At 36.4% G+C, this 22,925-nt stretch overlaps 1 protein-coding gene across 1 annotated transcript in view; it reads left to right on the forward strand.

The window, feature by feature from the left end:
• The window catches only part of LOC144234819 (dolichyl pyrophosphate Man9GlcNAc2 alpha-1,3-glucosyltransferase), a gene marked incomplete at its 3' end in the record, with an annotated part of 39,331 nt that overhangs the window by 10,612 nt on the left and 5,794 nt on the right, over positions 1-22,925 (forward strand). Inside the window, exons 3-5 of the mRNA XM_077768126.1 lie at positions 8,236-8,320; positions 19,205-19,294; positions 20,846-20,934. Coding sequence (XP_077624252.1) covers positions 8,236-8,320; positions 19,205-19,294; positions 20,846-20,934 — 264 coding nt within the window. The remainder of the gene's footprint in view (positions 1-8,235; positions 8,321-19,204; positions 19,295-20,845; positions 20,935-22,925) is intronic.

Here is a 22,925-nt window from a genome sequence, read left to right on the forward strand (position 1 = left end):
GCCCCTGGGAGGTTTTTTTTGTTGTTTTTTTTTTTTTTTTTTTTTTTTTTTTTTAAGTCAGAGCCTGTTGGTGGCTTTTTATCTGAAATGCCTTTATTTTGCATCTTGACATTTTACTCTGGGTATGGAGTTCTGTGTTGACAATTTTTTTCTCGTAATATTTTGAAAATCTCATTCATGGTCTTTTAGTTTCTGTTGCTATGTTCAGACATCAGCTGTCATTTCAGTCATTACTACCTTTGTAGGTAATTTGTCTTTTCTCTCACTGCAATTTCACTATGAAGTATCTAAGTGTGAGTATTAAAAAATTTATCCTCAGGATTTTCTGGGATTTCTGACCCTAATGAATGGTAACCTTCTGTCTCTTCTCATTCCGTTTTCTCCTTGTAAAACTCTAGTTAGACATATTAGATCTTTGATCTTTTGTTAATTTACCACATATGTCTAGGGTGCTTATGCCAAAGGCAGGTAATATAGCAGAAAATAAAACAGGCAACAATCTCTTCATCTCATTGAGTTTATATTTTCAGTTCTCTCTTCAAATATTGCATCTCCCTCATTTCTGCTTTCCTTGTGCAACTCTTTTTTTTTTTTTTTTAATGTTTATTTATTTATTTTGAGAGAGAACACGAGCGGGAGAGGGGCGGGGAGAGAGAGAATCCTAAGCAGGCTTTGTGCTGTCAGTCAGAACCTGATGCAGGACTCGATTCCCATGAACTGTGAGATCATAACCTGTGCCAAAATCAAGAGTTTGGACGCTTAATTCATTGAGCCACCCAGGTGCCCCACTTGTGCAACTCTTATTAGATATGTTGGGTCCCTTCATCCTACCCTCTATGTCTTATAATCTCCTATATGTTTCATCTCATGGTTTTTTCATGCTGCTTTTTAAATAATCATCAGATCTATCTTCCTGTTCATTGCTTTCCTTTTTAAATTGTGTTTAATCTGTTTTTTAACTGTCCCCACTGAGTTTTATAATTTTAGTTATTGTTTTATTTTTTTAAGTTCTATTTGCTTCCTTTTCAAATCAACTTCATCATTTCTGATTATCTCTTGTTCCTTCAGCATATTCTCAGTGTCTTCTTTTAGATCTTTAAGTATAGTAAACATTCTTATTTTATATTCCCTATCAGAAAATTCTAATATCTGCAGCCTTATTTCCTGGTTTGTTGTTTCTGCAGACTCTAGCTCATGGTATTTTGTTTCTTTTTGAGTTTAGGGATTTTTAAAAAAATTGTGAGCTCATGTTACTTTGAACTTTTATCTGTGAGAATCCTTTGAGTCCTGAGTTCACTATATATTTTCCCACAGAGGATTTAGGTTGCCTCTTGCTAGGCACTTTGGGCACTATTAACAAAAGTTAAACTAAATTTTCCGTCGTAAGGTTTCTTTGGCCATAAACTTGGTGTGAATTCAGGCCTCACACTGGGTGAGTGCAGGATAATGTTAGGAATTTTCAGGAGACTTTTTTCTTGTACTACAGGAACCAAGGCAGAGCTCCCCGAAGGCATTATTTGTTATATTCTTGTAGGTGGTTCTCTGATGTTGAAGTTTTTACCTGTTCAAATACTAGGCTTTGGCTCTTATTCATTGCTTAGAGCTTCTCTGTAGCCAGGCCACAGGTCATAAAAGATCATTGGATACCCTCAAGGACAAATGCTTACTTGTCTGGATCTTATACTTTTTTTGTTTTTTCTGACTCCTAAGGAATTCTCTTGTTTTGATGCTAATTCAGCCATACCCCACCCTATATTGGAGGTGTTTTCCTGGTCTTCTAAGTCTGCCAGGTTACTGGAAACTGGTCTTATCTGTATTTTTAAAAGCTCCACAAGCTGCTCTGATCTTTATAAAATGTTGATACAGATGGTGGTTAAAGCCACAGCGTTGGGAGTATTTATACTGCAAGAAGAAAACAGCTTTAACCACTGAGTTCCTTCACGGAGAAGGAGAATTAAAGGAGGTTGAGAAGAATGCATGAGGGAGGATTAGAACCTGGATGCCAGAAAATCAGAATTTTAAGAAGTGAAGACTGGCCTTCAGGGTCAAGTTCTAGATGTGTGAAGTAGGGTGAAAATTAAAAATAGACAAAGGATCTCTCGGAGGCCATTGTGAGCCTCCTTATTATCAGACTATAATAAATTGAAGACTAAATGGGTAGTTACCAAATAGACATAATAACTCTTAGGAAGTTTGTGAATGGAAGGAGGGAGTTAGTTTGGTAGCTGGAATGGGGTAAGGAGGTCAGAGGAAAAGCCCAGTTAAAAGCTATGTAAAATATATAGTTTATGTTACCATTGCTTTCAGCCCATAACTGGTCCATTGGATGGTCATTTCCTTTTCTTCCTTCAGCACTATTTTATTTCTGATTATTATTTAATTTGCAATCCTATTTATAATTTTCCTTTTGTCTTCTAATTTTGACAGATTATTATTTTCTTTGAACTTTTCATGTTGAGGTAAAGTTGAAAAGAACTAAAGTTACAGAGTAGACTAATTTAAGAAATCACACTATTTCAGTATTATTGGCATATATAATCAAATGCTTAATGGAAATTGAATAGAGGACACCAAGGATATATTAATACTTTTCTATCTTTGTGACTTACATACATTATTTATTCTAAAATTTCTCTCCTAAACTCTGACTTTACACAGTTATTTCCCTTATCTGAAAAACAGGACTCCTGCTTATTTTAAACTTTGCTTTTTTTTTTTTTTTTAAAGTAGGTTCCACTCCCAGAGTGGACCCCAGTGTGGGGCTTGAACTCACAACCCTGAGATCAAGACCTGAGTTGAGATCAAGAGTTGGACATTTAACTGACTGAGCCACCTAGGTGCCCCTAAACTTTGTTCTTAAATTGTCCCATAAGAAAGTCAACATGATAAGATTACTTTTGGATTACTGTATAGGAAAAATATTGTTATTGTACAGTAGTAGAATATTTGTAGGCATCTTTTTTGGGTATGGGTTTTTTTTTTCCATTTTTTAGATGAGAAGAATAAAATGCTAAGCATTAAGAAAAATTGTGACTCTGAGTTCTTAACCCCATCATAAAGAATATAACGTTTTTAGCACTCACGTGTGACGAACTTCTATATCATAGAGGCTGGGAGAATTAAAGAATTGAGTATGACATCTGTGATTCTGCTAGCATTTTTTTTTCTCTCAATTAGAATACTTTTTTTAAATCATAATTTCTTTTTAACATGCTTATTCTAGTTTGCTTTTCATTTATCTTCTTTTAAGATTGTAATTAGGAAGCACTCAAGTAAGGAAGCTCAGGTTAGCTTGCTTATTATTAGTCCATTGTTTCTCCTTTGGAAATGAATATATTGCATAGCCAAACTACTGATATGTGTTGTAATTTAAATTTTTCTGGAATGTATACCCCTTACATATTTACATTATACCTCTTAAGTGCTGCTTGTGTAATTAGTTTTTACAGACCTAAAAATAATGAATAAAGGCTTTTTAAAAAGGATTTTATTTTTATGTAATCTCTACACCCAGTGTGGGGCTTGAACTTACAAGAGTTGCATGTTCTACTGACTGAGCCAGCCAGGCACCCCAAAATATTGAATAAAAATGGAACAAATTGCTTGTTACTTTTAAACAAGCTTTGTGGAGAAAACAAATTCTTTTTTGTTTGTTTGTTTAAAGTTTATTTTTTAGTACTCTCTGCACTCATCATGGGACTAGAACTCATGACCCTGAGGTCAAGTGTTGCATGCTTCACTGACTGAACCAGCCAAGAGCGTTGGGGAGGAAAAAAATTCCGATTTTAGTATGTTTTGTATTTCTGGTAGGGATTCACCGTTCCTCTGTACTTGATCCAAACTGTTACTGATGTTTTTTAAGCAAATAGCAACACCTGACCCAAGGAAAGTTATTTTCTTCTAATACCCTTTTTCCTCTAAGTTGTATTGGTTATTTAGGAAGGATAGATCATAGAGAATCTTGTTTTTTCCCACCAACATACCAATTATTGTTAAAGTATGACTGTGCTCTATTTAATTGGTTAGCTTCTCTCAAATTCCCCATTGCTATTTATGATATTTCTCCTTGCCAAGAACATATCAAAAGGGGATTTTGTTCTGGAAAATTTTAGCCAAATTCTTTTTTCTTAGAATGTTTAAAATTTAAATGTAAAGGCAATTAGAATGTCTTGTTATCAAAGAAACTACTTGTTTTTTAAATTATAACAATTTTAAATAGTTCAACAATTAATAAAATGAACATTTAAGTGGCACTTAAGCCCATTTCCCTGAGAACAAGACAAAATTGAAACTCTGTAAGTCTATATCAGTGTGTTTTCTTTATGTAATTCTGATTCTCCTGTAAATGAATTTGTAGAATTAATCACTGTGGAAGGAATCCTTTTTGTCCTTCCCAGGTGAAGCTCTCATAGGTACAGTTGGGTTGTCCTTCTGGATTGCTTTAAGGGCACTTTAGCAGTTTTAAAAAACTTAAGTACTAATTTCATAGCCAATGTCAGCTGGATTTATTGAAGTAGGTCAGACTCTGGATAGAAACTTGTTTCTCAACCCTAAAGAGAGTCATTATCCATTCTTTTATTTGTTAGAGAATGGTAATAAATTCTTCTACACTGACCACAAGTCTAGAGCAATTTCAGAAAATCTAGATAGTTGGATTTTTTTCAGGTATAGAAGATTACCTAAGATCCTCTCTGACTTTTATTATCCCAGTGGAGCTAAACAAATAAAAGCAAAATAAACAAAAAGTAGAAATCGGTTCCTCCCCTTCATAAAAGAAGCCAAAGACCATGGTTGTATTCCTTAAAATAGAAACAAATGGGTTTCCCGGGTGACTCAGTCAGTTAAGCATTTGACTTCGGCTCAGGTCATGATCTCATGGTTTGTGGGTTCGAGCCCCATGTTGGGCTCTGTGTTGACAGTTTGGAGCCTGGAGCCTGGAGCCTGCTTTGGATTCTGTGTCTTCCTTGCTCTCTGCTCCTTCCCCACTTGTATCTGTCTCTTTCTGTCTCATAAAAAAAAAACATTGAACACACACACACATTCCTATTCTGTAAAATACACATACAAAAATCACAGTTCATTGGGGATATATTTTTCCTTTTTTAAAAAAAAATTACAGGTTAATTAAGTTTTTTTAATTTTTAATTTTTAAAATTTATTTCTGAGAGAGAGAGAGCACGAGAGTGTGTGAGCAGGGGATGGTCAGAGAGAGAGACACATACAGAATTCAAATCAGGCTCCAGGCTCTGAGCTGTCAGCATAGAGCCCCACGTGGGGCTNCATGAAACCTCAGCTGAAATAAAAAGTTGGACATTTAACCACCCAGGTGTCCCGATTAAATAAATTTTTGATGAAAGTATTCACTGTATGCCTAGCAATATGTTTCCTTTGAACTCTGGAAAATCAAATTCTCTTGTGTTCATAGGAACTAAAATTCTTACTTGGGAAGCAGTTAGAAAATAGTATAGTCATGTTGCAAAATATGTGATATTGAAAATACAAGTATTATGAAAGTTAATAATCAGTGAACAATGTACTTTTTTTAAAAATTTATTTTGAGAGAGAGAGAGTAGGGGAGGGGCAGAGAGAGGGAGAGACAATCAAGGCAGGCTCTGTGCCATCCACACAGACCCCCACATGAGGCTTGAATTTACAAACTGAGATCATGAGCTGAGCTAAAACCAAGAGTCAGACGCTTAACTGGCTGAGCTACCCAGGTGCCTTAGTGAACAATGTGTTTTTAATTTATAAGGGAAAGTTTCATGGAGGATTTGGAATTTGAGATGGTTCTTGAAGGTTGGATATGAGTTGATGGAAGAGATGTATAAATAGGGAGTGAGCAGCATGAACAGAGGCTTGGAATTTCAAAGTGTCAGACAAGTACTTAAAGATGTTTTGGTCAAGAACCAAAAAATGGGCATTGTGTTAAAAGTAGTTGGCATAATTGCTTGGTTTGCCATCACAGATGGCACAGTTGCACATGTGGTTAAGTGGAAAATCAGACTCAGAATTTCAAATCTCTTGAACTTGATGTCCTTGCTATATCACACTGGTTGTCTCAACATCTGTGCTTCAGCATCATTCATTGAGAATCTACGAGGTGCCATTACATCTGAGAATACAAAAATGAACCATATCTCAAAAGATATAGTATCTTTTGAGAGACCAAGGGGTGTGTATGTGTGTGTATACGTGTATCTATATACTGTGGGTAATTCCTTGTGACAGTCACTCTCTATATGCTTTGGAGGTGTTAATCTGCTTTTCCCATGGTTATCTCAACAGTGGGGTTATCTCTGTAGGTGGAGATGCTAGCCATTTAAGAATATTGGTATCATACAGCCTTTAAATGGAAAACTCTTGTTTAACGTAGTTTCTAATTTTTTTTTTAATGTTTTATTTATTTCTAGGAAAGAGAGAGAGAGACAGCATGAGCAGGGGAGGGTCAGAGAGAGAGGGAGTCATAGACTCTGAAACAGGCTCTGAAACAGGCTCCAGGCTCTGAGCTGGCAGTCAGCACAGAGCCTGACACGGGGCTCGAACCCACAAACCGCAAGATCATGACCTAAGCGAAAGTCGGACGCTTAACTGACTAAGCCACCCAGGCGCCCCTATTTAACGTAGTTTCTAAAGCTGGAGAAAATCTGGGTTGGATTTGAGTGAATGTTTTTTTTTTTTAAAGGACAATTAAAAAAAAATTTTTTTTTAATTTTAAATTTATTTTTGAGACAGAGAGACAGCACGAGTGGGGGAGGGGCAGAGAGAGAGGGAGACACAGAATCTNTCTCCAGTATGGCATTAATTAATTCCCAGTGAGTTAATGAATGTATCTGACTGTATGTGATTTTCAATTGCTGATTTAAAAACCTATGACTCTCTGTGTCTGGGCCTCTCACAACTTTTATGTCACCTGCTAGCTAAATAGTGGATGTTTACTATTTCCTGAATGGAATTACCTTTATGTCATTTAACATGACTTAAGGCTAATAACCTGCTTAACCAGGTTGCTGGCAGTATAAAACTAGATGATGGAGCCGGTTTGCCTGGGTTCATATCCATACTCTACTACGTGATGCCTGAGTGACCACGGTCTTTTTTTTCAGCTGTAAAGTAGGGATACTAATAATACTTACTTCATTGTTATATCTGGCACATATTAGGTGCTATCAATTGTTTAAGGACCTATTATTCCATATTTGCTATTTTGAACTAACAAAAGCGGTTACTGACAGTTTTTATATCACTCATTTGACAGCAAAGCCTGACCTAACTAATGTCTTTGTCTTTTTTAAAAATTTGTTTTGATGTTTATTTACTTCTGAGAGACAGAGACAGAGTGTGAGTGGGGCAAGGGCTGAGAGAGATGGAGATACAGAACCTGAAGCAGGCTCCAGGCCCTGAGCTATCAGCACAGAGCCCGTCACGAATCTGGAACCCACACACTGTGAGATCATGACCGTAGCTGAAGTCAGACGCTTAACCCACTCACTGAGCCACGCAGGTGCCCCTACTAATGTCTTTATGACACATCGTCTTTTGGTTCTATACTGAATCTTGTTATTTATATTCAGTTTGCAAAAGCTCTTTGTAAAAAATATATACTCATTTTTATTGTTTTATGATACTTAGTGGACAGTCTTGTGAAGTAAAAATAAACTTGGATATTTTAAAATTAGTATTAATTACTGTTAATATCTTGTATTTATTGAATGTTTACTGTGTGCCACATCTTTTACTAGCTATTTTATATCATTATCTTATATATCCCAATAGTTCTATAGGTAGTTCCTATTTTTAATGTGCCGAGGTTAAGGGAGGTTAAGTAATTTGTCCAGGGTCACACAGTCACTCTGTGTGCTAACAGTGCTAGGATTCAGACCTCATCTCTGCTGTTTTTGGTAATGTCTGTGATTCTTTCTTTATCCTACACTGCCTCTATAATTTAGAAAAGATTTTGGGGTGCTTGGGTGGCTTAGTCAAGCGTCTGACTCTTGATCTCATCTCAGGTCATGATATCATGGTTTATGAGTTCAAGCCCTGTGTCAGGCTCTGTGCTGACAGCATGGAGACTGCTTGGGATTTCCTTTCTCTCCCTCTGTCCGTTCCTCCCCAACTTGTGCTCTCAAAAGAAATAAATAACCTGAAAAAAAATTTTTTAAAGAAATTTTTCATAAGGAAATAAAATCATTGGTATATTAAAATATATTGTCTGGCTCTTTTTACCTTTCATCTTAGGTGCTGGAAAACCCCCTATGTTTGGTGATTATGAAGCTCAGAGGCATTGGCAAGAAATTACTTTTAATTTACCAGTCAAACAATGGTATGGATAATTTTAACTTGATTTTATTGTTTATCATAGTTAATACAGATTATTTGAAGATATAAAGGAAAATATATATAAGAGGAGACTGTGCTGTTCTTCATCATCCTTCTTTTCCTGTATACTTATATCACTTATGTATTACCTTGCATATTGTAGGCTCATCTTTGAAGTTTCACTCCTGAAAGTTACCCATGTACTCAGCTAGCAGCTGGAATATGATAAGAACTTTCAGGATAGAACAATGTATGCCTTAGAAACTCCTCTGGACATAAACTGAAGAACCATCCTGGGCTAACAATNGAAGGAAAATATATATAAGAGGAGACTGTGCTGTTCTTCTTCATCATCCTTCTTTTCCTGTAAACTTATATCACTTATGTATTACCTTGCATATTGTAGGCTCATCTTTGAAGTTTCACTCCTGAAAGTTACCCATGTACTCAGCTAGCAGCTGGAATATGATAAGAACTTTCAGGATAGAACAATATATGCCTTAGAAACTCCTCTGGACATAAACTGAAGAACCATCCTGGGCTAACAATATTTTTTCTGGTGGTTTCTCAAAGTGTCTTTGTAAGGAATGAATGCGATGTGAAAGAGCATTAGTTTAGTGGTGAGGAGTGTGAGTGCTCAAGTTACACTGCCTCAGTTCAGATCCTTGGTCTACTATATACTTGCTGTAGCTGTGTGACCTTTTGCTATGGTTTTATCACTTGTGGAATGGAAATGATAGAATACATATTTCACTGGGTTATTGTGAGGATTGAATAAAATGATACATGTAAAGCACTTAAACTAGTGTCTGCAACAAGATGAGCTCTTAGGAAATGTTAGCTGTGGTTATATCTTTACAGAAATTTGTGCCTATGTCGTCTATCAAATGTATTCTGATTAACAATTGATGACATTACTTCTTGACTTATTGGATGCCTAATAGATTATTTTATTAGAGACTGGCTGTACAAACTGTTTACATTGTTCTGTTGATTGCTTTGGTCACTTTTTTTTTCCTATATACTGATATATTTATTCAAGTCCTTAGAATCCAAATGAACCATTTTGTGGGACTTATGTGAGGAAAGTATGTGATATCTTTATTTTTCAATGCTAAAATGCATTTATTATTATTTTTAAATTGAAGTATAATTGACATATAGAATCCTCTTTTAGGCGTACATCATAGTGATTTGATATTTTTATACTTTATGCAATGATCCCCATTATGTCTAATCACTGTCACCATACAAACTTATTACAATATTATTGAGTATAATCCTTGTGCTGTACATTATATCCCCATAACTTATTTTATAACTAGTTTGTACCTCTTAATCCCCTTCACCTATTTTGTCTATCCTACAATCCCTTCCCACTCTGATAACCAACAGTTTGTTTCCTGTCTGTATGAATCTGTTCTGTTTTGTTTGTTCATTTGTTATCTAGATTCCATACATAAGTGAAATCATACCGTATTTGTCTTTCTCTGACTTATTTTACTTAACATAATACTCTCTAGGTCCATCCATGTGTTGCAAATGGCAAGATTTTGTTCTTGTTTTGTGGCTGAGTAATATTCCACTGTATATATTCAGTTGACCCTTGAACAACACAGGTTTGAACAAACTACAGAGGTCTGCTTATATGTGGATTTTTAAAATAAGTATAGTACAATACTATAAATGTATTTTTTCTTCCTTATGATTTTGATAACATTTTCTTCTCTCCAGCTTACTTTATTATAAGAATACAATATGTAATACATATAACATGCAAGATAAGTGTTAATCAGTTATTTATGTTATTGGTAAAGCTTCCAACTCAACAGGCTATTGGTAGTTAAGTTTTTGGAAATCAGAAGTTATACATGTATTTTCAACTATGTTGGGGGTTTGGGGCTACTAGCCTCCGCATTATTCAAGATTTACTTGTATATAACATTTTCTTTTATCCATTGATCTCACAATGGATACTTAGGTTATCTTGGCTATTATAAATAATGCTATAATAAACATAAGGGTACATATATCTTTTCAAAGTGGTGCTTTTATTTTCTTTGGATAAATACCTAGAAGTGGAATTGCTAGATTGTATGCTAGTTCTATTTCTAAGTTTTTGAGGAACCTTTTTACTGTTTTCTGCAGTGGCTGGACCAAGTTACATTCCCAGCAGTTCACGAGTTCCCTTTTCTCCACATCCTTGCCAACACTTGTTTCTTGTTTTTGTGATATTAGATTACCCAATCTGACTGGTATGATGAGGTATCACATTGTGGTTTAGATTTTCATTTTTCTGTTTATTAGTAATGATCATCTTTTCATATGCCTGTTGGCTGTCTGTATGTCTTCTTTGGAAAAGTGGCTAATCAAGTACTCTGTCCATTTTTTAAAAAATATAATTTATTGGGGCGCCTGGGTGGCTTAGTCGGTTAAGCGTCCGACTTTCACNTCGCTGTCTCTCTCTCCTAGAAATAAATAAAACATTAAAAAATATATATAATTTATTGTCAAATTGGCCAACATACAGTGTGTGCAGTGTGCTTTTGGTTTTGGGGGTAGATTCCTGTGCTTCATTGCTTACATACAACACCCAGTGCTCAACTCTGCCCATTTTTTTTAAGTTTTTTTACTGTTTATTTATTTATGTATTTATGTATGTATGTATTAATATTTTATTTCTGAGAGAGAGAGAGAGAGAGACAGAGCATGAACAGGGGAGGGTCAGAGAGGGAGTGAGACACAGAATGTGAAATAGGCTCCAGGCTCTGAGCTAGCTGTCAGCACAGAGCCTGACGTGAGGCTCGAACCCACAAACCGTGAGATCATGACCTGAGCCAAAGCCGGACGCTTAACCGACTCAGCCACCCAGGTGCCCCCCCTCCCACGTTTTTTTAATGTTTATTTATTTTTGAGAGAGACAGAGTGTGAGCCTGGGAGGGGCAGAGAGAGATGGAGACACAGAAGCCGAAGCTGGCTCTAGGCTCTGAGCTGTCAGCACAGAGCCCGATGCGGGGCTTGAACTCACGAGCTGTGACATCATGACCTGAGCCAAAGTCAGATGCTTAACTGACTGAGCCACCCAGGAACCCCCTAATTCTTTTTTTTCTAAGTTTATTTATTTTGAGAGAGAAGGAGAGAGAGAGAGAAAGAGAGAGAGAATGTGAATCAGTGGAGGAGGGGCAGAGAGAGGGAGAGGTAGAATCCCAAGCAGGCTCTGCATCATCAGTGCAGAACCGATGTGGGACTCGAACTCATGAACTGTGAGATCATGACCTGAGCGGAGATCAAGAGTTGGATGCTTGACCAACTGAACCACCCAGGTGCCCCCATACTATTTTGATTACTATAGCTTTGACAGTTTGAAATCAGGGAGTGTGATACTTCCAGCCTTGCACTTCCTCAAGATTGCTTTGCCTATTTGGGGTCTTTTGTGGTTCCATAAACATTTTAGGATTCTTTGTTCTTGGTCACTGCTTTTATATAATTCATTTAAGAGAAAGTTTCACACATGGACATCATATTGAGCTCCTTATTATTTTTTTTTTTAAATTTTTTAATGTTTTATTTATTTCCAGGAGAGAGAGAGAGAGCATGAGCAGGGGAGGGTCAGAGAGAGAGGGAGTCACAGACTGAAACAGGCTCCAGGCTCTGAGCTGGCAGTCAGTACAGAGCCCGACGCGGGGCTCGAACCCACGAACCGCGAGATCATGACCTAAGCGAAAGTCGGACGCTCAACCGACTAAGCCACCCAGGCGCCCCATGAGCTCCTTATTAATAGGTTGGCTGTACCCTAGTCAGAGAGCATTTAAAATAGAGATCAGCCCAATATTTGGCACTAGACATTGTACTATTTTGAGCATCTTTCATATCCTCATACAGTGTTTTTTTTAAAAAAAGTTTATTCTGAGAGAGAAAGAGAGTGAAAAAGAACAGGGGAGGGGCAGAGAAAGAGAATCCCAAGCAGTCTATGCACTGTCAACCTGGAGCCCGAAATGGGGCTCCAACTCCCAAGTCAGTGGGATCATGACCGAAACCAAGAGCCAGCTGCTTAACCAACTGAGCCACCCAGGCGCCCCTCCTCATATAGTGACTTAACCATTGAGTATCACTGTTTTAATTATTAGTACATTTTTAATGTGTTTTTCTCTTGTTTGATTGATAGAATAAGGTAATGTTTGCTGAGGGAAACCAGCCCATTGTTTTTGAGTCTTGTAATTTTTTTTATTCCTTTGTAAAAATTACACAGATAAGATAATTGTATTTTTGGTTGTTCTCTGTAAGTACTTCTTAACAGATTTTGATACAAAAGTAGTTGTGAAATTTAGTATTGAAAAGATTAGAGAAAAGTGATACATTGTAGCTTTTGGCTTAATGTTAGGTAGTGAAAACATTGATTCCAGGAGTGAGAATATAATTTTAATTCAGTATGGAGAGTGAGTTATTTTGATCTATCTCAGTTTTTAGTTTTCCATGCCAGTGTCTCCTACTTTGGCCTAGATAATCCAGAGTTGACTATATGTATACATTTTCATTCTTTTTCTTTGTTAAAAACCAGATAATATATACCTCAGATATAATTATATGATTCAGTTTTAACCATGATCTGTGAGCCTTAAATATTATGAGATGTCTAAAGAAATCTTGGTGGTAAATTTTATAGTTTTGAAATCTTTATTAAGGAGTGGGTACCATGACAATCCTCAATGGTAGGCTTAGAAACAGAGACATATGATATAAAGAAACATGATTTATCATTAGTTGATTATGCAATACTTCATAATGTTCATAAGAAATTGAAGAAATACGATTTAATATAATAAATGTCAGAAATTTTCTCTTTATGAGTGGATAGACTAGAAAACCAAAAATGTATACCTGGAAATTCTAAGAGAAACTGATCTGTTTCAGATTCATGTTTAAATGGTGTGATTTCTTTTTTTTTTTACACTTCAGTTTTCTGATAGTGAAGTCTTTCTCTTTTTACCTAGAGAGTTTGCTATAGTGTAATTTGTCAAAACTCTTTCAAGTGAAATAGTTGTTTAAAATATGATATCAGGAGGGGCGCCTGAGTGGTTCAGTCAGTTAAGTGTCCAACTTTTGATCTTAGCTTAGATCTTGATCTCAGGGTTGTGAGTTCAAGCCCTACATTGGGCTCCACTCTGGGTGTGGAGCCTACTTAAAAAAAGAAAAAGATATCAGGATTGGTAATGTTAACTTTAACAGTGTTAGTTTTAATAATTGAATAATTTTAAATTAAAACAAAACTTTATTCATTATGTATTATTGTGATAAAGAAAAATAGAACTTATTTCTTTAATTTTATAATAAATTTCATAATGAAAATTCCTTACGTATGGAATCAGGTGTACTTTTGGCATCATGTAATAGAAAACCTGAGTAATAATAGCTTAGGCAATAAAATAATTTTATTATCTTAAGAAGTAGGTCATTGTAATACTGGTAAAGTGCTTCAGTAATAGCAATCAGGGACTCAGGTTTTCCCCATTCTTCCTGTCTGCCATTCCCTCTTTTTAGCATGTCAGCTTTTCATCCTCAGTCTTTCCACTCCATAGTCAGTAGATGACTGCTCAGACTACAAGTGTTGTTACTTTATACAACCATGCTCAAGGCAGGAATAATTGAAATACCTCCTTTTTACCTCTCTTTTTTGTCAAGGAGCAAAATCTTTCCCAACTGTAAAGCAATCATTAATAAAAAGAAATACTTGGCCCAGTGCAGGTATGGTTTATACCTGGATCTAAGGGAAGAGTCCATTTACTCTGAGCTTGTTGTTTTCTAAACAAAATCACAGTTTTATAACTCAAGAGAATTGGTAGGCATGGCTATTAATTTCAGCATTGTTTATAGTAATGAGAAACCTGAAACACTCTAAATTTTCTCTTAGTAGGGGAATGATAAAATAAACTATATTTTCCCAGTTCACATGTTTTTTCTGAATAGATTCTTAGAAGTGGAATCTCTAAGTAGATTAAGTAGACAGTTTTAATGGATACCAACACGGAAATATCTTATTTCTGCATACATTTATCAACACTTAATAATCCCAGACTTTTGAAATTTCCATTTCCTTGAGTACTTGTGGCATTTAACATTTTTTATTATATTTGCTGATCAGTGTATTTCTTCTAAAAATCACATATTCATATCTTTTTTCCATGTTTTTGGTGGGTTGCAGATCAGTACTTTGTATGATTTTATTGATTTATTTGTATTTTTAATTATTTATTTTTTAAGTTTATTTACTTATTTTGAGAGTGAGAGACAGTGTGAGTGGGGTGGGGGGCAGAGAGAGGAAGAGAGAGAGAATCCCAAGCAGCTGGCAGCACAGTGCCCAACATGGGGCTCGATCTCAACAGCTGTGAGATCATGATCTGAGCCGAAACCAAGAGTTAAGCCACTCAGGTGCCCCTATTATTTATTTTTAAATGTTTATTTATTTATTTTGACAGAGTGCAAGTAGTGGAGGGTGCAGAAAAGGGGGGGGAGAGAGCCCCACCCAGGCTCCATGCTGTCATCACAGAGCCCAATGTGGGGCTCAACCTCACTAACCATGAAATCATGTCCTGAGCCAAAACCAAGAGTTGGATGCTTAACCAACTGAGCCACCCAGGAGCCCCTAATTTGTATGGTTTTAAAATAAAGTTACAGTAGTCCCCTACTATCCATGGGGCATAAGTTCTAATACCCACAGTGGATGCCTGACTACGGATAGCACCAAACCCTAGAGGCTATGTTTTTTCCTATACATGCATACCAGTGATAAGGTTTAATTCATAATTTAGCATAGTAAGAGATTAATTATAACTAATAATAAAATAGAACAATTATAACCATGTATTGTAATAAAAGTTATGGGAATATGTTTCTCTCAGAATATCTTATTGGACTGTACTCACCTTTCTTCTTGTGATGATGTAAGATAATAAAATGCCAACATCCTGAGATGAAGTGCAATGAATGACATGGGCATTGTGGTGTAGTATTAATACTGTTGACCTTCTGGGGCGCCTGGGTGGCTCAGTCGGTTAAGCATCCGATTTTGGCTCAGGTCATGATTTCATGGTTTGTGGGTTTGAGCCCTGCATTGAGCTCTGTGCTGACTGCCAGCTCAGAGCCTGGAGCCTGCTTCAGATTCTGTGTCTCCCTCTCTGTCTGACCTTCCCCTGCTCATGCTGTCTCTCTCTCTCTCTCTCAGAAATAAATAAAACATTAAAAAAAATACTGTTGACCTTCTGAGGATATGTCCATAGGACAACCTGCTTCCAGACTGCAATTAACTACTGGTCACTGCAATTGCAGAAAGTGAATCTGTGGATAAGGGAGAACTACTGTATATTCATTTTCTATGCTATGTTAACAAATGACCACAAATGATAATTACTTAAACACACATTTTTTATCACAGAACTTTTTTTTAGGTCAAAAGTCTGGGCCTGGCTTAGCTTGTTATTCTGCTTAGGGTCTCAAGAAGGCTGCATGCAATCCCAGTTGTCATCTGGGGCTCTAGTCTTATCAGAGTTTCAGCTGGGGAAGGAACTATTTCCAAGGTACCTCAAATTGCTGGCAGAATTAACCTCCTTGCATCTGCAAGACTGAGAACTTCAGTTTCTTGTTGGACGCTACCCTCAGCTCCCAGAGTCTACTTGCAGTTTCTTGCCATGTGGCTTCTCCAGTATGATCACTTATTAAAACATGAAAGCTTATCCCTTCGAAGTCAATGAAGGGGAGTCTCTCTGGCACACCTGCTAGCAAGACAGAATCTTACATATATATAAGATGTAAGCACAAGAGTGACGTCTATCACTTTTGCCATATTCTGTTGGTTATAAGCAAGTCACAGGTCTTGCACACTCAAGGGGGATTGTACACAGGGGCATGAACAATAGGAGATGAGGTTCATGGGGAAGACCTTAAAATCTATCTGCTACAACAGTATTCTACATTTTAATCATTTTTCTTGTGTGTATGTATGTATAAAATAAATATTTTCTTCCTGCTTTTCATGTCTTTAAACTTTTCTTAAAGTGTCTTGTCATATAAAAATTGAGCACCTGCATGCCTACTCTCTCTCAAAAATAAATGAACTTAAAAATACCTATGACTTGCAGTTGTGTATTAGAAAAAATTGTATCATGGGGTGCCTGGGTGGCTCAGTCGGTTAAGTGTCTGAACTTGGGCTCAGGTCATGATCTCATAGTTTGTGAGTTTAAGCCCTGCATGGAGCTCTATGCTGACAGCTCAGAGCCTGAAGCCTGCATCAGATTCTGTCTTGGTCTCTCTCTGCCTTTCCCCTGCTCATATTCTGTCTGTCTCTCAAAAAAAAAACATTTAAAAAAATAAAAAAAAAAGAAAAATTGTATCTTGAAGTTAATAACACTCTTTTAAAAAAAAATTTTTTTTAAACACTTTGAGTGGGAGAGACAGAGTGCAAGCAGGGGTGGGCAGAGAGAGAGGATGACACAGAATCTGAAGCAGGCTCCAGGCTCTGAGCTGTCAGCACAGAGCTCGATGTGGGGCTCAGACTCACGAACCATGAGATCATGACCTGAGCTGAAGTCAGACGCTTAACCAACTGAGCCACCCAGGTGCCCCAATGATAACACTCTTTTCATAATTCACATGGTAGCCATTTTTTTCCTGACAAAACATCTAACTGAGATTATATGGGAATTCTTGGGGAAAATACATTTCAACATATAAATAGCACTTGCACAACTTTTCAGCTGTATCTAAAATATATAAGGCAGGAGAATTTACTGGTTGCTTTGTTTCTACTAGTAGATTTTGAAGCTTTACTGGAAACATTTGAAAGCTACTTCCATAAATTCCTCTTATTTATACATTTCCATAGGAATAGGGAGCAAGATTGTTAGCCCTGTCATTCTTCCCAATCCAACCAGTGACTTTACTGTTAGTATATCTTTGCATGCTTAGACTTTACTGTCATTGCCTCTTTTACTTATCTCCAGAGGATCTCAAGCTTAGAGAAAAAATAGCTTTTGTCTTATAAGAAGCAGAAAACCAAATGAAATTGTGTTGGTCTAAGTGGTTTTCCATTACTAAATGCATCCCATTAGTTTTGTGGCTAATACTCAGAACTACTATTGTATACTTGCTGTGTGTCAAGCAGTGAGTCAGCAGCTTTACATATTTAACCCAGTCCTTCAACAGCTCTGAGGCAGATACAGTAAAACGTTATGCCAGTGTGCCTGGAAGTGAGGTGAATTTGGAAATAACACAGTTGGTGCCTGTCTTCAGAGGGCACCAGAGAAGTGAGTCCTCTGGTCTCCACTGTTGGCCTGGCTGAGTTTCCCAGATTCAAGCTGTCAAAAAGGATTCCAACTAACCTGGAAATTCTTGGATTCACTGCCTCTTGGCTTCAAGTTTCCGCCAGATATAGGACTTAGGATGGTTCACATGGATGTTGCTGCTGGAGTAGACAACTGTCACCAGTTGGTACATACTGTAGTACCCTATGCCCAGATCTCTCGGCTGGGTCTAGCATGCCTTGATAATTTTATTAGTTCCCATCTCTTCATACAAACCAACATTTAATGTGACTAACACTAAGTAAAACAGACCTTCTGAAGATGAACAATAGACTATTTAATGGGATTGAATGTTAATTTAAAAGAAAATTGTAATCCCAAAGTGAGAGATTATAACACTAAGCAATTGTGACCCATCTGAAACAGGATTATGAATACTGGTTATTTGTAGGTTATGTAGTTTGACCTCCATTACTGTAAATTATCTCAGGACAGAAAATAAGTTGGATAGAAGAAACTGCTTAGTTATAAAGTATAGAATTAAGAAATCTGTTTATGTAAACTTAGTTTTCACTTCTTTAGTCATAGTAGTTCTGTAGAGTGCCTTCCCATTCTGGCCAACTGCAGGAGCGTATTAATTCATGAATGTTAGACCTAGTTTTCTTCCCCAGTTCACAAAATCTTGCATGTAATAGGCTCTCATTATAAGTTGGTTGAATTGTTTTCAGTCTTATTAAAAGTCTGCCTCTTCCATGAGGTATTTCTCTTTCCATAAACCACATCTTTCTGTATTCTTTGATACTGATTTTTTAAACTTTCTTTATTTTTAAATTTTAAATATATCTTTATTTTGGGAGAGAGCAAGTGGGGGAGGGGTAGAGCGGGGGATAGAGGATCTGAAGCGAGCTCTGCGCTGAAAAGCTGACATCAGCAAGCTGGATTTGGGGCTTCAACTCAGAAACCATGAGATCATGACCTGAGCCAAAGTTGGATGCTCAACTGACTGAGCCACCCAGGTGCCCTGATTTTTTAAACTTTTTAAAGTAATCTCTATACCCAACATGGAGCTCAAACTCAGAACTCCAAGATCAAGAGTTGCATGCTCCACTGACTGTGCCAGCCGGGCGCTCCTGATTTTTTTACTTCTTTAAATTGTGATTTTATATTGTTTCTTTAATTTGTTAGATTATCAGAAGTAAATTGTCTTTTTTGTTGCATGTTTTTTGTTGTTGTTGTTGTATATATGTTAATCATTGACTTAGACGATTAATAGAGTAACAATAAGTTCTGGTTTGCCAGGGACAATCTTGGTTTGCATTTCTTTTTAGGGCTAACAATTATTAATAATTTCCTCTTTTACTCTCAAGAGTAAACCAAGACTGTCTTGGTTTAGATAGTAAATTATTTACCATACTCAAAAACTTTTAATTGTGATTTCACAAAAAATTTTAACTGAAGGGGAAAAGACAAGTTTAGATGAATTTTTTTTACCTTGCATAAAATATTTTTTCATTTTAATTAAATAAGATGTTAAATTATATGTCTGTATCTTGAATATTGATTAATGGAATGTTGCTTTCTTTTTTTTTTTCCAGGTATTTTAACAGTAGTGATAACAATTTACAGTATTGGGGATTGGATTATCCACCTCTTACAGCCTATCATAGTCTTTTATGTGCATATGTGTAAGTATTTTATTTTATTTTACTTTATTTCTGAGAGAGAGAGACAGCATGAGCTGGGGAGGGTCAAAGAGAGAGGGAGATACAGAATCTGAAGCAGCCTCCAGGCTCTGAGCTAGCTGTTAGCACCGAGCCTGACACTGGGCTCGAACCCACGAACTGTGAGATCATGACCTGAGCTGAAGCCAGATGCTTAACCAACTGAGCCACCCAGGCACCCCAGTTTTTTGTCTTTAATGTAACTCTAAAATGTTTATGCCCTTAACAGGTTTAGTAAGAAACAGTGTGATCTGGTTTTGTTGAATAGAGGACAGATTGTTTGTACCTACTTTTGTATTGTGGTTTGTAAAGCACTGTACCTTTGCAGTCAGGTTGTAAATAAGTTAACTATCAAAGTTTGAACATTTCCATAATTTCTTTGGAGGATAGGCTAGAAAGAAATGTAAAAATCTGTTTGTTTTGAAGCACAGATACTACCAATTATGCATGGATTGCTGACAAATATATCTAATAGGGTTAGTTGTGTATAGGAAAGCTTTTTTTATGGAATGGTCCACAGCAAATGAAGAAGATAGAGGTCCAAATGGTATTCTGACTAACATGTTGAGTTCGAAACTCTAATTACTGTAGTGTTTCACTTATGATTTAAGATCAAGGTTGGAATTTCATCTCTTAAAGAAATGGAATGGTTTATAGAAGATTATGAAACTTCGGTTTGGTGGAAGACCCAGTTTTGCTTTTTTAAAAAATGTTTATTTTATTTATTTTGAGAGAGAGCATAAGTGGGGGAGGGACAGAGAGAGAGAGGGAGAGAGAGAATCTCAAGCAGGCTCTGCACTGCATGCAGCTCCATCTCATGAACCATGAGGTCATGACCTGAGCCAAAATCAAAAGTAAGATATTTGACTGAGCCTCCCAGATGCCCACATTTTGCTCAGACTTGAAGTGTGCTAGCAAAAATTTGAGGAACTTGTTCATATTACTTTCCAAACTAAAATCTTAATTTGTTTTATTATTTTTTACTCCATTCATATTTTCTAAAATTAGCTTCCTAGATTAAAAATAAGTCCCTAAAGTTTATGATAATGAGCTATACTTTATAGTGTTCAGAGTAACATAATATGGTTGAAAATTTGATTTGTCTTTAACAATTATATTTAGTTTAATGCTATGATTTATAATTAGTAGCTATATATTGCTGATTGTTATGATAACTGAGAAGATTATAAACTATAAAACATGATCCTTTGGTCAATAGCACCATATTGTCCTTTACAAAGTATGTGTTTAATAAGTGAAATGTGATACATCAGATTGTTTTTATACTGAAAGAATTGTGAAGGTAGGGATTTTCGTGACATGTTACAGGGTTTTGTTGGATGGTGAGTGAGGTAGATCCTGTGTTACAGCTTAAGTCAGTTTCACATGATTAAATAAAAAGAGTAAAGCATAAGAGCAATGACTACTTGAAATAGAATCATATGTCCTCAGATATTCTTATGGCTAAAAGGGATGAATAATACTGTATATGTTACATAATGCTTTGATTTTCAGGGCAAAGTTTATAAATCCAGACTGGATTGCTCTCCATACATCACGTGGATATGAGAGTCAGGCACATAAGCTCTTCATGCGTACTACAGGTAAAAGAGCAATAGGTGTTAATTTTCAAAACAAATTTTGATTTTTAAAAAAATTTTGAGGGGCGCCTGGGTGGCTCAGTTGGTTAAGTGTTTGGCTTCAGCTCAGGTCATGATCTCACTGTTTGTGGGTTCGAGCCCCGCGTCGGGCTCTGTGCTGACAGCCAGCTCAGAGCCTGGAGCCCCTTTCCGATTCTGTGTCTCCCTCTCTCTCTGACCCTCCCCTTCTCTCTCTCTCTCAGAAATAAATAAAACATTAAAAAAATTTTGAACAAACTGATAAAAAATTCTATTATTCCTACTGACTTAATGTTGTGTATCTGTACGTATACATATATATGTATAATACATGATCAGATGTATTTGTAAGCTGAAAAACGAGAATAGAAATAATTCTGGTTGCTTTACATTTATTATTATCTCAATTCTTTCAAAACCCAAATGAGCTAAATACTATTATTATCCTTTCATCTGAGGATGTAGAGGCACAGTTGAGTGATGCGAATAGGTGACCTGAGGTGAGATAGCCATAAATTGAAGTTTTAGTTGTTTAGCTGCTGGAGTAATATCTTCATTCCAAATCTCTTTCACCTTCTTTCTTTCTTTCTTTCGTTCGTTCGTTCGTTCGTTCGTTTATTTTTGAGAGAGAGGTGAGCAGAGGAGGGGCAGAGAGAGTGACAGGGAGACAGAGTCGCAAGCAGGCTCTGTGTTGTCAGCGCAGAGCCTGACATAGGGCTCAGACTCACAAGTCATGAGATCATGACCTGAGCCGAAATTAAGAGTTGGACTGATTCTTAACTGACTGAGCCACCTAGGCACCCCTCACCTTTTTCTTAAAGTAAACCTTTTGGTTGTATCTTACACATTGCATTGCTGTTCATTTTTGCTAAATTAAATAATCCATTCAACAGATATATATTGAGCATTTATTTTGTGCTGTTCTAAGAGCTTGAAAGTAATAAAATTAGATTTCTTTAAGAGCTTTACATGACTGAGACTTTAGTGCTCTGTCATGACCTTTTTCTTAATTAGTCTGAATTTAGTCAGGGTTTGTTCTCTTTATCATTCATCCACTCATGAAATCGGAGGCCCAAGAGATAATCTGTCTTGCCTGTCTTTCCCTCTGCTATACCACTTTCCTTTCCCCACAGTGCTTTAATCCTCTCTGAACTGCATACTCACTGGAGGATTATTTAGCTTCTGAACTAACACCTATATCTGGGAACTCACAACCTTTAGAAACAGTCTGTTGTATTTTCAGAGGACCCCAGTCATTAAACATTTCCTTTTTATGTTGAACCACCACTTGTCACTTTGGGTTCTGTTTCCTTGGGCTACATAGAACAAGTCTGATCCTTTGTATACCTAACACCTTACAGACATTTGAAGTCACCTCTTCTCCAGGTTAAATATTCTTAGATACATTAGCTATTTCTTAGATGGCCAGCTTGTTGAATGTGATTATGGTTTGAGGCCTCTGGTTATGCTCCTTTGAATATGTTCCATTTTGTCAGTGTCATCTTAAATGTGGCATCTGGAGCTGAAAATAGATTGCATGCTTCTAAAACTGACAGTTTACTATCATTTACCTTATTCTGGACACCATTATTTAGTGTGGAACAAGAAAAAAATAGGCTTGTTGGATAGCTATGTTTTACTGTTGAAGAACTTAATGTATTATTTTGTTCTGAAGGAACTGAACATTCCAAATTATGAATTGTTTTTTTTTAACTGTTTTTTTTTTTCAGTTTCCTCTTTACCTGGGTCTGTGAAACTCTTTATATGCATTAGTTAGTAAAAGTTTATGTAGTTTTTATAAATATTAACATTTAAAAATGATTCATGTATGAATTGCCTCATTTGAAGTATATTTCACATCAGAAAATTTGGAGTATACAGATACTGGCAAAAAAATGTTTTCCTTTGCTTTGAGTATCCTTAATATTTAAGTCTAAGTCAGAGCAAAGAGGGAATTAATTTTGGATACATCTAAT

The sequence above is a fragment of the Crocuta crocuta genome, unplaced genomic scaffold (genome assembly GCF_008692635.1).
Source record: "Crocuta crocuta isolate KB4526 unplaced genomic scaffold, BGI_CrCroc_1.0 scaffold85, whole genome shotgun sequence".
NCBI classification, from domain to species: domain Eukaryota; kingdom Metazoa; phylum Chordata; class Mammalia; order Carnivora; family Hyaenidae; genus Crocuta; species Crocuta crocuta.